Below are 16182 nucleotides of genomic sequence, written 5' to 3'. Positions count from 1 at the left end.
GAGCCAGGGAACGGCAGCAGCCAACCGAGCGGCGCCAGGCGCCGTGTGTCGTGAGCGATGTGCCTTCCGACCAATCGGAACTCGTAGAAACCGGATTCGCTTTGACCGACAGCCCGCTCGCTTCACCGGTGCCCGCAGCCCTGGCGAGGTGCATGACTGACGTTCCAGGCGACCAGTCATCTGCCGGGCAGTTCAGGAAGCGGGGCTGAGGGAACCGGGCGGGGCTGCGAGCTCAAACCGCCTCGCCGTGCGCTCTCAGGGCAGCATGCTGGGAGCGCGTGACGCACCGCTGAGTGGCGGGCCCTGCGCCCAATAGCGCGCCGCCGTCGCCTGGGCTCGCCCAATAGGTACGGGCGGAGCGGCGGGTGGGCGGCGCGGAGTCCGCGGCCGGGTAGGGTGTGAGAAGTTAGTGGCGCTGCTGCGGTGCTGTGAGGGGACGGTGGGGCTCTGCGAGCGGCGGCGGCCCCGGATCAGCGCGATGCTCACAGACGGCACCGCCGCCCCCGTCGGCGACGAGGAGATCGACTCGGTCGCTCCCCGCGCGCCGCCCGCTGCCGACCCGCCGGCCGCGGCCGGGCCCTCCCCGCTGGGCTTGCGGGCCGTGCGCCTCTTCGGGGAGGCCGGGCCCGGCGGGCCGGGAGGCCCCGGCGTGCCCGCGGCCGGCGAGGCCGCCCTCGACTTCAAACTGGCGGCCGCCGTGCTGCGGAGCGGGGGCGGTGGCGGCTCCGGCAGCGACGAGGACGAGGTGTCCGAGGTGAGCGATCCCGCCGGCGGGCCCGGCCCGCCCCTCCGCCGCTTCCTGACAGGCCTGGCCGGCGGCCGGGGCCGGCGCCCGCCCTCTCGTTCGCCGCGCTGGGCCCGCCGCTGTCAGCTGAGCGCTCGGCGCCGCCCCGACCGGGCATGGGGGTCGCAGGCCGCACCACACCTCTCTTCCCCCCGCCCCGCGCCGGCCCGGGCCTCCCCGCCGCCATGGGCGTGAGCGGCCGCACCGGAGCCGCGGGGGCGGGGTCCCGGCGGGCCCCGCACTGGCAGGGCGGCCCAGGGCCCTTCTGCTGAGGCCGGGAGGCGGGAGGGGGTCTCGGCACCGACACGCCTCCCGGCGGCCCCCGGGGAAAGAGGGCCGGGCCCCCTGCCCGCGCTCTCCCGGGGCCGACGAGCCCTCTGCTCGCCGCCTCTCTGCGTGAGGGGGGTGGGGGAGACATGCCTCTCGTGCTGCTGCCTCCTGACCTCGAGGAGTGCTTCCCACTTGGAACCAGGTTCGCAGAGGGAGGTGAGGTCCTCCGCCCAGCGGAGAACAAAGTAAAGCCTCCGGCCGCTGGTATTGCTGCTGTGGGGTCGGTAGGAAGGAGACGAGATTTCCAAACTGCTAAATTCTTCTCTCGCACACATACATATATACACATGCGTGCGTGCACTTTTATGCAGTAGAACTATTTCTTATCGACAAAATGGAGATGGAGGTGTCTTCCTTTGATCTGCTAAACTTGCAGAGAATTTTAAGGGAAGGGTGTGGGGGAGGAGCTGGAGCCTTGTCCGAATCCAAATACAGTGCTGTTGGGCCTGCAAACTTGGATCTAATACTGCTCCGTGTAGCCTAGGGAGAGAAGATAAATGAAGGCTCTTATCTGTCACTGCTGCCCACTCATCTTACACCAATGGGTGAATATTACTTCTTTCGCTGCCTCTTTTAGAAAGAAGACTTGAGATCACAGCTGCCATTGTGGCCCTTATGTAGTCTTCATGGAAAGCAGGAGACAGTGCTAGCACTTGCAAGCTTGTTGTGTTTTCAGTGTTTTTTACTTCTGTGTGCTTCTGCAGGAGGAAGAAGATGGTAGCCAAGGCAATGCATACCATTTTTTCTTTGGGGGCCAGGACTGGGTATTTTGGTATGTGTCCACATTTCATCTGAAGAACTGGAGGGAGTGGAGCCTGCATTCATCCTCCTGTGTCAAAATTTTTAACCTTCCTTTGATGACGTTCTTTTGTCCAGCCCTCCTGGAACCTGAACTGACAAGTCTTAGCAGAGTAAAAAAGTGCATTGACGCAGACCCACATGTGCACTTTGTGGGTTTTTGTGTGGTCACAAAGTGTGTGGGTCAGGCACTTTGCCTGGGACCACCTAACCTACATTAAAAATTGTATTAACAGCAGGACATTAAACTAAAAATCAAATGATCAGACAGATGAGTGCTTTAGTGTGAACATTCCTTGTGAGATCAGTATCCTGAACATAGGATGGTATGAGATTGTGTTCAAGTATGTACCTGTTTTGGGGAGCTGAAGGCCTACTGTAGACGGAATAGGGTGCAAGTAATTAATGAGTTTCTGCTCTCTAGGATGTCTTTTATGTCACATTTTGATCTCTTTGAAGATACAAAGCAGTAGTTACAGAACCTGGGGAGTGGGCTGTATCAGAGTGTTTGTGGCTTTTTAGGAGGTGAGCAGAGGTCTGCTTTGAAAGCTTCTCTCTCCTGAGCTCACCCCGTTACTTAAAGCATGTGAAGATTGAACAGCAAAGGTATTTACGAAGCACTGTATTGGTCTTTTGACTAATGGCAAGTATTAGGAAAGACAGCTTATTCTAAAGAATGTCTGGGAGGTTGTCATTGAGGTCAAAAAAGTAAAGGTTCCCAGACAGTTGTTAAAGCAAAATTACTTGTGTGAAAAACTTGGGAAAAGCTTTCTTATTTAAAGTATGTAGTAGTAGTAATAATAATGCTAACAATAAAAATTTGGAATTAAAACACTTGGAGATTTCCAGAACACAGTAGAGGAGTTGGGCTAATCTTGAAGCTGAAATTGCCTGTGGAGCTCTGTCTTATGTTTCTGGTTGTGGAGCATAACCTGGGGAAGAAGCATGGGTGGGAAGGCTATGCCTTGCCTCTGTGCTGCCTTACTGCACTATGGGGTATGTCTGGGAGGATCGAGAGTGAATTTTTTTTCCATTTTTTTTTTAAATTTGTGTGTATGAGAACTAAAGAAGCACCTGTTGTCAGTGTTTTGTTGTTTTTTAACAACAGTTAAACTCCTGGGATGGAACATTGCAAATCTTGAACAGCACTGCTTTGAAAACCCAGTGACTGTTTGGACTGTGGTCTTGTGTCATGAGTCACTGATTTGGGTGTATGCCTTCAGCTATTACCAGTGAGTGGAATTCGTGAGAAGTAGAAGGAAGAATTAAATAAAGTATTTGCCATGCTGCCTTGATCTGTACTCTTTTCTCTACTTTTGAAATCATAAAAATAGTGGTACAATATTCTGTAGGTTCTGCTGTGTGTCTGCAGCAGTATTTAGGTATCCTTGTATTAGTCTGAGTTTATTATGCTAAAATAATTGGATTAGTCAAAATGGCAAATTAAGTAGAACAGAAAATCATCAGAGAAGCGCAGGACAAAGTGTATGATTAAATATTTATCTACAGAATGAAAAGAGCAGTATATTTTAGCTTAACTTTTTAAAAAATATATTGCATTTCTTACATGAGATCTTCCAGTATTTTACAGTGGGAGTACTGTCCCCATTTTACAGGTGAAGACAGTGAAGAGTACATGCTGCATTTATCCTGTCATGCAGAACTGGGAGTGAAATCAAAGCTTTCTGGTTTCCTAGCTCAGTGCCCACTTAATGGTAATCACCAGGCTGCTTGTTGGAAAAGCAGGGTCTGAAGTTGATCCTGTGTAAATGAGTTATCAGGTCTGCAAGGTGAAATTTAAATGCAGCTGTACAGAATATTTTCTAGAATTACCAGTTAACATTATCACATGCGAACAGAAACAGTTGCAAGCTGAAGCATGCCTTTGGGCATGGAAGGGTGAAGCCAGGAGGCTTTGTGCTGTTTCTGTGTAAAACAGTGTGGAAGCCATGCGTTCAGAGAAATTTTTGCCACTAGTTGCAGTCTGAGAGATGAGGTGTTTTTGACCTTGGTGTAAGTAGTTGCATGGTTGCCTTTTAAACTTGGTGAGGATTTGGACACATGCTGCAACTTTAGAGTGAGATTTTGGTGTAATTTTAAGTATGTTACTACCACTCTTTGTGAATTTTTCTGGCACTTAAAGTGGTGCCAAAGGCATGAGTATTAAATAGCCTCCTCCATACTAGTTGTGAAGCCTGTAGGTCAAGGTGAAGGCATGCTGGCAGGGCAGTGATTATGTGCATGTATGTGATGTGCATAGGGTCCTTGGTGGCTGAGAGCTTCTGGCCACAGAGCGTGCAATTTCTTATCAAAAACTTGTGGTGGAAAACTGGGCTGTAGAAATAGAGTTGAAGCAAGTGATAAATATGGCAGTGTTAGTGCTCACAGGATTGTGTGGTTTGCTGATCTGTTGTAAATCAAGTAGGAGAAGCCAGCTGTGCTGACAAAAGTACCAGAGGATCCTGGAGCTCAGTTCAATAAGTGGCTTTTGGTGGTGAGCATATGAATGTAGCAAGTCTCTTGTGTTCTGTAATACCAGGGTTTGGAGGCCTTCAATGGTAACTGGAGCTCACCCACCCCTTGGCTATGGAGTCAGCTCAGCTCTCAGCTTCCCTTTCCAGAGCAGGCTGCCTGCCTCCACCAGCTTGCCTTACTTAAGCCTGTACCTATTGCATAAGCCTCTGGGGATATTTACATAAAGCATAATTAAAAATCAGACATAACCTACCTCCTACAATGAGTAGAATTAATAGTCGAATGGCATGCATTCCAGATCAGTTCAGTACTAGGAGATTTTATCTGAGGCTTAATCTTTTGTTTTTGACCTGCCCCAAATCTGAGGTCTTAATTTTTAAACTGGGTTTTGAATTCAGAGTAAATACTTGGGTAGTTTGTTTTAAATTGGCGATGTTGTCTATTAAAGTTGTTACTGTGTTAGTGAATCTTCTTACCATGGCACTGCTTCTTAAATGGCATATACAATTATCTTTGGCTTCTTAGGCTAATTTAATAATGTAATGCTTATGCATTTTAATTTTCTGTATTATATTTGAAATAATGTTAATAGCAACATTTTCTTGACCATAAGGAATAAAACTCAAAAAGTTGATGCAAAACCAGGTAAATAATATTAGGCAGAAAAGTCTTTTCTCTGGAAAATTTAAGTTTTAGTTCAGAAGTTGATGTTTTTCTTATTTTGGCTAGCCCTTTTGAAGCTGAAAGTAAGAGAGAGGTGGAACCAAATGGAAAATTATCTTCAAAAATTATTGACCAATTAGAAAACATTGAAGGATAATGGGTTCACATTTCTAGAAGTATTGAGATGATGCTTAAGGATGCAGAGAGCTGGTTAGTAGGGTGTTTGTTCATTCCCAGCCTGATTAGGCCTCTTATTCTTGTAAAAATCTCGTTAGATATCTCAGTAACTTTGAAAGCCTGGCCTGTGGTAGCCAAAAACCATCTGTCTAGTTATGGTTAATAGTTACTATTCAAGAACACTTTAAAATGAACTGATTTCTAAAGTTTCTTGCAGAACTCCAGTTTCCCTTCAGTGCAGCTTGACCCACTTGAGTACATGACCTAAAATAAATGTCAGCAGCCATTTTCTAGTGATAGGTGTAGAAAGTAAAGATGTGAAATATTATTGTATAATTATATAAATATGCAGTGCAACCCCTTGGTAAGGAGAGATTTAACAAATATAACAGAACATCTATATTTAGTTACAAATTTGCACATAGGTTTTACCAGTCAACTAGTAACAGTTGGGGGAGGGGGGAAGTGTTCCTTTGAGCATTAGTGCAAGGCAAGACTACAGCTGGTGAATCATGAGTTCTTGTTTTTTATTGGGGCTAACCAGCTGCTCTGCTGTGGGCTTGATGTTGGGATGCTCTCCTCCCTCATCTCAGAGGACCCTGAAATACAGCTGTAAGGACAGCTGGATGATGCTGTGGGAACTTTGTCCTGTGCTTAGAGCTTAAACCATCCCTGTGACATTTATTTAAAAGAAGGGTAGGTGTGGAGGTAAGAGGAATATAAAGGCACATCTTTTTCTGTGCATGCATGTGGCCTGGCTTTTTAAAACTGAGAGTAACGACATTATTGAATTGGCATGCCTATTGAAGGAGTTCAGAACTAGGGTATAGACCCTGCAGGTGAGGAGACTGCATAGCTTTGATCTTAATAGGTCATTTTGAGTTCTTGTAACATATGAAGATTCCTTAGAAGTATTAAGCTGTTGTTGGAGGGTCATAGTGACTTTTGGATTTAAAACAGAGGGAAGTCTGACTTTTATGGATAAAGGAACCGTTATTAGATTTGTTTCCCACTTAAAACCTCATTAATAGACAGCTGCTGTATTTTTTTCCCTCTTGACAACTAGCTTTCCCTTTTTGTTGTGAAGGTGCACAGGTTTCATTTTGCGTATTTTTTGAGGAATGCTGAGCAAGTGAGATTTATGGAAATACTTCCTATCACAGGATAATGTCTTCCTTTTACTCTTGCAACTCATTACTTAAGAATATTTTCCTAGGTAACATTGATTATTTTAATGTCTTCATAAAATACTAGAAAATTTTCGTAATTTTTGTGGTGTTCTGCATCTTCTGTTCAAATGTATATCGAAAACACTTACTACCATAAGATGTAAAAGACTTGGTCCTGCGCTGGATCCTGTGACTTCTTCATTGCTTTTCATGGGATGAGACCACTCACTCATTTTTGCCTTTTACTTTTAATAGGGAGTCATGCATGTTTTTTTTCAAATTTCTTTTAATCTTTAGCTCTTCCAAAGCGTCTCAGAATCTGAAGGCAAAGTGTCCTTGACTGAGGGGGTTGCTCATTGTTGAGTTACTGTGTTTGTCAGAATGCTGGTGGTAAGTGAGAAGGACTGTGTGTGTGACTGGCTCTTCTGACCAGGGGAGGTTTTGAAAATTACCTAACTGTATACCTGTCCTGCAGGAAAAATTATTCCCTGTTTGTCAAGTGAAAAAATGGATGTTTTACTGGCTAATGAAAGGTGGGCCAGCTGAGGAACACTTCTCTGGTTGTTTAAACATCTCATGGGCGTTAAGTTTCAGTTAGGTCCATAACTTATTGTCACTTGCTTTCAGTAAAAAAATAGAGATTACTAATTAATGAAGATTTTCTTCTAGGATAATTCCCAGATCTGTTGACCTCTTCCTGCTCCAAAATCATGAATAAAACTAATGGTGTCGCATGGTGGGTGGGTAGTATATCAGTCATATTTCAAATCAAGGGAAAACAGGAGATCAGCTTTTAGGACTGAGTGGTCTACTTCTGTCCTGTGTTCCTCCATCATGGTGTCTTCAGAGAATCACCTAGTCAGAGCATGTGTTCATCCACATCATCATAAGGTAACTGAGCGAAGAGGGAGTCTATGAAGTGAATGCTTAACATTTAGGATTTGTTAAGGTAAACTCAATACCTTTATATACATGTACATCTTCTGGTTCTTTTTCTAAAATTAAATAATTTAAAGCCCTTTCACTGCTACAACTTGAGTTTTCAGTGGGTCATACTTTAGATGGGGATCTCTGCTGTGTTATTCATTATGATAGCTTCTTTTAAATGGCTAACTGATGGATCAGTAGATTATGGTTTCTGCTGGTTTTGCAGTAGTAGAGTATCCTTAAACCTGTTTATACAGGCCTTGAAAAAAGAGTTACCTTACCACTAGCCTCAGCTCTGAGACTAGCAAAAAGCCCAATATGATTTTCAGTTTGATGTAAGTTTCCAGATAACTTAAAGTCAGTTAGTCACTTTAAATGTGAGGTTCCTTTCTGTCTGAAATGTGTAGTTTGGCCTGGGAACAGATCATTGAATTTTTAGACTGGGCTATGTTCATCGTATCCACTTGTATGGTTTTGGTTTGTTTTTTTAATTGTGGTGTCCCTTTGGATTTGTAAGAGATCTTAAAAGGTCATTCCCAAGAAGGTGGCTTAGAATACTTTGTCTTGGATGGGTGTGAGCTTTTGCATCGGCAAACAAATGCATTTATTCATCTTCTGTTTTGAAGTTTCCTTCACTTCAGTTTAATGCTTGGGATTTAATACTTGACCAAAGATCCCAGCCTGAAAGCCCTGGCAAAATTAATGCAGCAATTATATTTTACATTCTAATAAATAAGAATGTTGTTACACCTGCTGTTTCATGGTTTGAGATGAGGAAAGAAGAGGTGCAGGATTATTAGATAGAAAAAATAGGGGGCAGAAGGGAATCTTAAAGCACGTAAAGGAGATAGAGCACTGAAAACTTATAATTTAGAGTGGGCAGAGATAGAATACGTGAAAATAAGGAGCGCTTTGTGTAATTGCTATTTTAATAAGGTTTGCTGGTCTCCATTCAATGGTTTTCTTCAGTTTGAAGACTGTACATACAAAGAACAGGCACTTGATTTACTGGGATTCATGTGAATTTTGGATATACTTAGATTGTCAGTTCCAGTTCTGCAAATGGCAGCTCCTTGCTGCAAAAGATTCTTTTGTACATCAGGAAAACTTGGTCATAGTTATTTTTGTTTACCAGACATTGAATATGTGATGGCTGTAGTCTGGTTTTTAACAGGTTGGTTGTTTTGGTTTGGTTTTTTTTCAGTAGTGACTGAAATAAATAATGCTTTCTTTTCTGCTATACAGAGAAACTTTTTTTATGTTGCCAGCCTCTTGACCCAAGAGGACTCACCCTGTGTGTTCTGTGACTTAGGTTTTTTTGAGGGTTAACTAGGGTTGCAGTTATATCTTGGGTTTACTGTTGTGGAACAGTGTTTTAATAAAAATGAATTGGAGATTTCTTGTTTGTAGAAGAACCATAAATCAAACAGCTCTGCCCAGAGGTGTGTGATAAGGTGTAGTTTTTAGTATTCAAAATTACTTAAATTGGTTATAAGGATATCTGGTGACAGGTGATTGCTTAAGAGAGAAATTAGGTAAGTGGTTAAATTTACTTGAACCATTTGACAGACGCTGGCTCATGAATGCCTGCTTATGCATTTAATGCAAGAAAATTGAAAACCCAGGATTAACAATCTCTGGCATAGAAGAGTAGTCTCATAAAACAATAAACCAGAACTAATGTTTTATCTGCATGTTTCAAATATTAGACATGATTTTGAGAAATGACTAGTGATTTGAGCTGCCAGGCTTGAGAACCTTTGATGGGGCCAGACTGAGCAGAGAGGAGCTGCTGTACAAATGTCAGGCCTCTCTCACTGCCAGTTGTCTCACCCATCATTTTAGTCGGCTTAAGTTAATGCTGAGATGGGTTTAAGTGTGTGCTAACGCATCAAGAACATATGGCACAGTTTTATACACAAAAGTCAGACTTCTGGACTGCACTGTGTGGATGAGAGGCATTTTCCTTGTTTCTGGTGTCAAAGTATAGAGTTGTGTCCATCTTTATTTGCATTGTGTCTATAGCAGCATTTGCAAAATGAACCTGTGTTTTGAAATTAACTTACTACGGCCCAGATCCTATAGTTGCTTGTTTCATTATCTGATAACTGTTTAATGTATATTGGAGTAAAGGCTGGCCTTTAGGTAATTCTGCCTCAAGTTAGTCAACTTCCTATTGTAATTGGGACTAAATAGATTTGCACCCCTCGTCTTTCCCACCCTCCCAGTCTAATTTACTGCCTGCAAAATCTATTGTACACAGCTCAGCTACTAACAGGTCTGCTTAAATGTGTGGGGCAGTCAGATCTGTAGCCTTGAAGAGAGCTGGTCTGATCTAATGGCTTGCTATTCATAGAAGAATAATATTCTAGCTTATCAAGCCCCTTTGTAAGTCTGTGAAATTCAGTAAAGTGCTAGAAAAGTATTTGCTTCCCCCACTTGCTTCCCCTCCTTCCCCGCCCCACCCCCCCACCCCCCCACCCCGTATTTTCTCCCTTTTTGATATGTTAAATCAACCCATGAAAGTGGCTGATAGCTGCCTGACTTGTCACAAGATGAGCAGTGAGCGGAAATGATTGTTAGTAGATTTTTACACTTTCTCTGTTCAAGGTGGTGGTGTCCCCAAGCATTGTGTAACTCCCCTGAGTTGTTAGGATACTTTGTAATCACAAGATCCACTGGAAGATGATCTCTTGGCAATTCAGTGATCTTAGTGTCTTCTGTTTTCTTGGCCTGAAACTTTTTTTGTTAAAGTCTTCAGAAATTACAGTTCAAGCCTAACAGAGTGGGCGTGGTCTTATGTCGTTAATTATGACTGAATTGTTGTTTAAATCGATTGTATGTTGTTCCTGTGTGTTGACTCTGAAGTACTTCTCTGATATTTTCTTTTTCTGGCTTTGAAGTACCAAGAAGAGGCAGTGTTACTGAAGTCCCACCAAAAGGTTTTGTGAAAACACCTGCATTTGTGTGTGTTTTTTTTCTTCCTTTATGCCATCTCTTGAAACTGAAATAGTAATGCCAGAAAGATACTTTTAAGTAGGTTCAAAAATGTTTGACTAGCATGGCTGGGGGCAGGGGCAGGAGGGTGTCTTTGTGTGTGTGTGTGTGTGTGTGTGTGTGTAAAAGTACGCCTTAAGGTAAACCAAAGCCAGGCCTTTTGGTGGTGTGATATCTACACCAGGGATGTAGTGGTGCATCTGTCACAGGACGATCCTAAGTGTCATGTAAGTGATAGTCCTTCACTTCACTTTCTCATTGGAATAATTATTTTTTAATAGTTTTGAAGTGGACATTTTTTAATATCTGGATTTTAAAGGAGTTTGATGTTAAATTTGAAATAAAAACTAATTTTCATTCTTTGTTTACTGCAGGGGTCTTCAAACTATGGTCTGCGGGCCAGATACGGCCCCCCAGGGTCCTCAATCCAGCCCCCAGTATTTACGGAGCCCCCCACCAGGGGTTGGGGGGGGAAACCAAGCAGCTGTGGATGACTGCCTGCCACTTAATCCGCGCGCTGGCCCCCTGTTTAAAAAGTTTGAGGACCTCTGGTTTAGTTTTATGGTGTCTGACATCCTATCAGTATTCTCCAGTACTTTTAGAGCAGCAATACAAGCGTTAATCAGATATTGGCATTCAATGTAATAAAGGACACGAAATGTAAAGTATCAGAGATTGGGTTTATCAGACAAAACCACGACATCTTCTTGGTGTGATCTTAATAGCGTTGCACATCTTGTTAATTATGGAGTGAAAATCGTTTAAATATAGATGACCAATTTTAACTTCATAGCCATGAACTTTCAGCCTGATTTACAGGCCTGTATTAGCCTTAAGGAAGCCAAGGTACCTCTGCATACGTTCAGTTGTATTTAGCCATATGTCCAAATGGAATTCTACAGAAATAATTATGAAGGGTTCCCTAACACAAAAGAGAAAAAAAGAGTAGTTTATTTGCTTAATAAATAGAAGTTTAGGAGTCCCAGTCAAGGGCTCACGTATTCATTATTTGTAGACTCTCCACAAACACAGAGCAAGCAGTATTGTTACTCCTGAAAAGTGTTCATAGCTCAGGGCATATCTGGAAAATGCAAGTTCAATAGGAGGCTTTAATGGCAGCTTTCTCTTTTCTGTGGACGCTTCTTGTAAAGATTGTCCTTCCCAGAAGTACTAGTTGGCACAAATGGAAGGAAAAGGTGGAATGAGCTGTCTGTGCTGCTGCCTATTGCCTGCTGGAGGAGGAGGTGCTGGTATAGCTACGGCAAGAAGCTTTTCCGTGGTTTATAGCCTGTGTCAATAACAGGCTATTTGTGAGCAGGTTCTGGCTATTCTGGGAAAAGTGCTTTTTCTGCAGTAGTGCAATGTAGGAAAGATCAGTTTAGACTTAATATTAGAAATATGTTTCTAACCCTGTATGTCATTGCCTATCTTGTAAGAATTGCTAGTGTTAGATGTGATGTTAGTGCTTGCAAAGTCGCCTTTACGTACCCCTGACCTGAGGTAAACTCAGTCATGGTACTGACATATAAATACTGATATAGTTGAGTCCAAATAGCTGTGAATATAGCTGCTGGAGGGAAGAACCAGTGGTGTAACTGGATCTGCAGAGCTGTGAGGCTGCTGCAGTCCTTGGCAGAACTTCAGGAAAGGTCCATCATTCTTGTGGATGAGTGTGAAAATATGATGCTTTAGTGAAGTACGTTGATGTTCTGCATTCAGTGCCCTGTCCTCAGGACCTGTGCAGCTAGCAGCTTTTTTTGGTTTTTGGTTGGGAATTGCTCCTAGTTGCAATTGTTTTGGCAGTTAAAATAATGTCTTGAATCCATGTGTTGCTAATGAGCCTTACCAAGTAAGATGCTTATTAACTGCCTGAAGCAGCTCGCAAAATAATCCAAAAATAGTACAGTGACTGGTTACTCTATCACTTGCTACAGATCTGATTAGCATAGAGCAGAGTGCCTAAGTGCCTAAGTTTTGCCATATGAGCAGTATATTAAGTCTTCCAGGAATGCTAACATGACATCTGTTTGGTTTGGGGTTCGTTTATTTTTCTTTTTTGTTGTTGTTGTTTCACCTCCTGCCCCAGTTTATTTTTTGTTTAAAAATTAAATTTTTTTTGGTATATTTGGAGTAGTTTGAATTATTTTTTTTTAATTTCTTACTCTGGTATCAGTGATAAGGTATCCAACTGTTCATCCTCTCTAGCCTTGTCTTCGTGCATGAGAAACTGCATTGATTTACAGAGATGTCAGACATCCTGATTTGAAAATGCATTGAAACTTGTTCAGGGAGACTGGCAATGGTACAGCTATTTTAAGATTTTGCATGTGGATTTTCTGTATTTTCACACTCAAGTTATATTTGTATTATTGATAGGTTATTAAGCTCTTACTAAAAATCAAAACAAAACCCTAAAAATTGATGTGCCGCAATAATGAAAGCAGCTGACTTTTCTTGCTGTAGCATAAGACTAAGGTTAAGATAATGTATATGAAGCAAGACTTTTGTGTGAGACTTTAAATGTTTGAGGTCTTTGGAAGCACAGTTGCAAACATAAAGAAGGGCAGAAAAGGCAGTAAGATGAAAAGAAGACACTGCACTGATACTACCCCATTTGTACCCTAAGTAAAAGCTGTATCTGTACTTCACTTTAAGTAGTGTTTGCATAATCAGTGTTTAAAAGACAGAATTTTAGTTTCCTGTAAGCAAAATACACTTCCTGTTGGGGGAAGAGAGGAATTCCTTGTAAGTTCATAGGGTATTTGTGGATGGTGAATTAACACTGATTTAGGTTCAAAGAGGTGTATTGTTGCAGATACTGGCCTGTAAATATATACATTAGAGCTTGGGGCGGTGTCAGTCAGGAAGAGAATGGTCCATACCATTACCAAAGTGTCAAAAAATGAAATTTTAAAACTTGCAGTGCAACAGCTTCTGGAAGGTTGATGCAAGGCTGATGTGCTTACTTTTGCTTGGGTGTTGTCTGGCTGTTCCTGAGATCGAAAGTTAAGGCTTGCCAGAAGCCACTTTGAAAGATTTTGCAGTATCTGTTCTTCATAATGCAGCTGCTTCAGTGGTAGGTAGCATTTTTACCCCTTTTGGTGTGTCTTCAAAAGTTGTTAATTTCAAAATTAACTTCAAAAGTGGTGTAATTGAATAAGAAAAAAAGCATCTAATAAAATTTCTTGTATGTAGTTCTCAGCTATATATAATAAATAGTCACTTAGGTACACAGTGAGATTTTCTGTTGGTCACCAGATCACACAAACATTGTTGTGATAGGAATAATATTTCTAGCATATTGGTGAGGCAGAGTGTGTTTTGTAGTCTTAGGGGAGAAAATGAAAAACTGAAGTACTTCTGTATATAAGGGTGAATTTTTCCAGAAATCAGTTTTGCATCAGAGCTTATGCTGTCAGGGCATCCTCAAGCTGGCTAGGTGGACATAACCTGGAATTTGAGTTCTGCAGAAGGGAATCTTATTGTAGGGGTACATTTTGCTGTGAGTTGTAAATAGCTCTTCTTTGTAGAAAAATGTGTACCACTTGTTCAGGCCACTAAATTTTCTATGTGTTTAATGTTCAGCTCTTTCTCACAGTGACATTTATCTTATTTTAAGACTGTTGTCTGGACTAATCTAGAAATCTTGCTTCTTAGCTTTAGTATCTGTGCCTTGGCACACAAGACATAATACCTGTAAGCTAGCCAATATCATGCATATCCACTGAGATATGCATATCCACTCATGTTCTGTGTTCCTAAAAGCCACTCTTTCTCCCTGATGCCGATTGGATTCCATATGTTAGCAGTGCATTTCACTGGGCACCCACAAATTGACTTGGACACCAGGGGACAACATTATAGAACATTTACATATCAAAAAGAGGAAGAAATTAACACAAGTTGGCTCCTGAATAGCAGTGCTGTGTAGCTCTCCAGACTCCTGTTAATGTTGTTCACACAATGAGGCACTTCATAAATTTGCAGATGGCCTGACTCGACTTTTTTTGAAGTGTCAACTATCCTTTTCTTAAGTTTTTGTGGGGTGTTGTGTGACAGGGCTGAATATGATGGTAGTTACTCCTGGTGGGAGAAAGATAGGGGGAAGTATTAGGGGGGAAAAGAGAGAAAGGAAGATGAGACTGGGGCATGAAGTGGGAAGGGCAGTAGTGATTGTATAATGAGCATTTCTCATTTCTATGGCATATTTAGGTTGAACAGATAATGTCTAATTATGAAATAGTGGTTTTATCTTAAAGTATTGCTGAAAATAGAGGAAATTATGCTTGTACTTGGGACAGAATCTGAAGTGGTGTTCTGCTCTAATGAGAGTACGAGTCGGGTATCCTCCTTGTTTACTCTGGCAAGCTGTCATAAAACTACAGTGTGATGTGTTGAGCAATTCCACAAGCTTGTATTTGGAGATCATGTGGGCCACTGGTGGGACAATGTTATTGCTGCTTAGTGGGAATACCTGCTTGCTTAATTGTTCTATGTGTCTGTTCTTGCCTAGAAAACAGTAACTGGGGTAATACCAAGTGCCAGCATGGAAACAGATACTTTCATTTTGAATTTAGTCAACTACCATGTTTCTACTCAAAACAAACAAAATCTTTGTGCTACATTAGTTGAAATGACTTTTAAAATAGAACAGAAGAGCATCTCGGGAAACTGTTCAGTCTGTCCCTGGCTCTCGCATACTAAAGTCATTACTGATAGGGTTTCTTCTAATAACAAGGTAGACAGAATTCTGATGACAGAAGATGCTTTTGTGGCAGTCTGTTATAGTTAACTATCCAAACATGCTTATCACTTTTTCAATATTTAATCTGAGTTGCCCTTGCTGTAGTTTAAGATCTTGTTAATTGTAATTTTTACAATAAACCTTTCCATATAGAGTTTTTCTTTTGTGATTTCAACTACCTTTTCAGTGAGTTGACCAGATGATTTTTATAGCTGTCCTATAATCTACATTTTATATATATATATTTAATAACATATTATAATATATATAAAAACCATAATATAACCTACAGTTAAAACATGATTATGATAGTACAGTTAAATTATTTTGGTGGTTTTTCTAGTATTTTAGATTTAGCATAAAACTTCAAAAATGGTAAAATTATTTTTGTAACTTGGCAAACAGGTTGAATCATTTATTTTGGACCAAGAAGATCTTGATAACCCAGTACTTAAAACCACATCGGAGCTATTCTTATCGAGTGCTGCAGAAGGTGCGGACTTGAGAACTGTGGATCCAGAAACACAAGCAAGACTAGAAGCCTTACTGGAGGCAGCAGGTACTTTCCTTGCATATTTTTTTTTCTGAACTTAATTTGCACATAGATCTGGTAACCTGTAAATTTTGATCCTAGTGAAGTATTCACAAGTCTGGAAATTTACCATGATGATGGGGAGCAGAACATGGAAAACAAGCTTATAATTCTTACAGGTGTTGAGGGTTGCTTGGTCTACTCTTTATGTATAAAGTTAGAAAAGTTAATTTGAATTGAATGGTATTTCATTGATCAAATGAGATTATATGTGTTACCAGAGATTAAAGGGGAGAGAACAGAAGGAAGTAGACTTGCTAAAATGACGTTTTTTCTGCTGCTTTGGTTGATACATAATTATTAATAAATTGGTCCAGAAATTTACAGGTGAATTACTTGTTTCTCTGTTTTGACTTTAGCAAATATATTTTTCCATTCTGTAGGTCTGAGATATGACTGTTGGAAAATACATATTTAATGTTCATGTGCTGGAACCAGACTAGATGAACATAGTGCCATTACATTTGTTACTTTTATAGTGAAGGCTTGACTAATTTCAAGTCTTTCTAAGGTTTGTGACTCACAT

General features: G+C 41.6%; 1 protein-coding gene across 16 annotated transcripts in view; it reads left to right on the top strand.

Annotated features, from left to right (window-relative positions):
* The first annotated feature begins 370 nt into the window (after positions 1-370).
* Positions 371-16182, top strand: part of ANKHD1 (ankyrin repeat and KH domain containing 1) — a 117157-nt gene continuing 101345 nt past the window's right edge. For 8 of the 16 annotated variants that reach the window (XM_080400740.1, XM_080400748.1, XM_080400747.1 and 5 more), the window contains exons 1-2: positions 378-754; positions 15470-15623. In XM_080400740.1, coding sequence (XP_080256866.1) covers positions 479-754; positions 15470-15623 — 430 coding nt within the window. In that variant the 5' untranslated portion in view covers positions 378-478. Of the gene's footprint in view, positions 755-15469; positions 15624-16182 lie in introns of all 16 variants that reach the window. The other 8 variants (XM_080400739.1, XM_080400749.1, XM_080400736.1 and 5 more) reach the window with 2 other exon arrangements.

Source organism: Falco punctatus (assembly GCF_963210335.1).
Source record: "Falco punctatus genome assembly, chromosome: 8".
Lineage (NCBI taxonomy): Eukaryota > Metazoa > Chordata > Aves > Falconiformes > Falconidae > Falco > Falco punctatus.
This window is presented reverse-complemented; position numbering and strand designations above follow the sequence as displayed.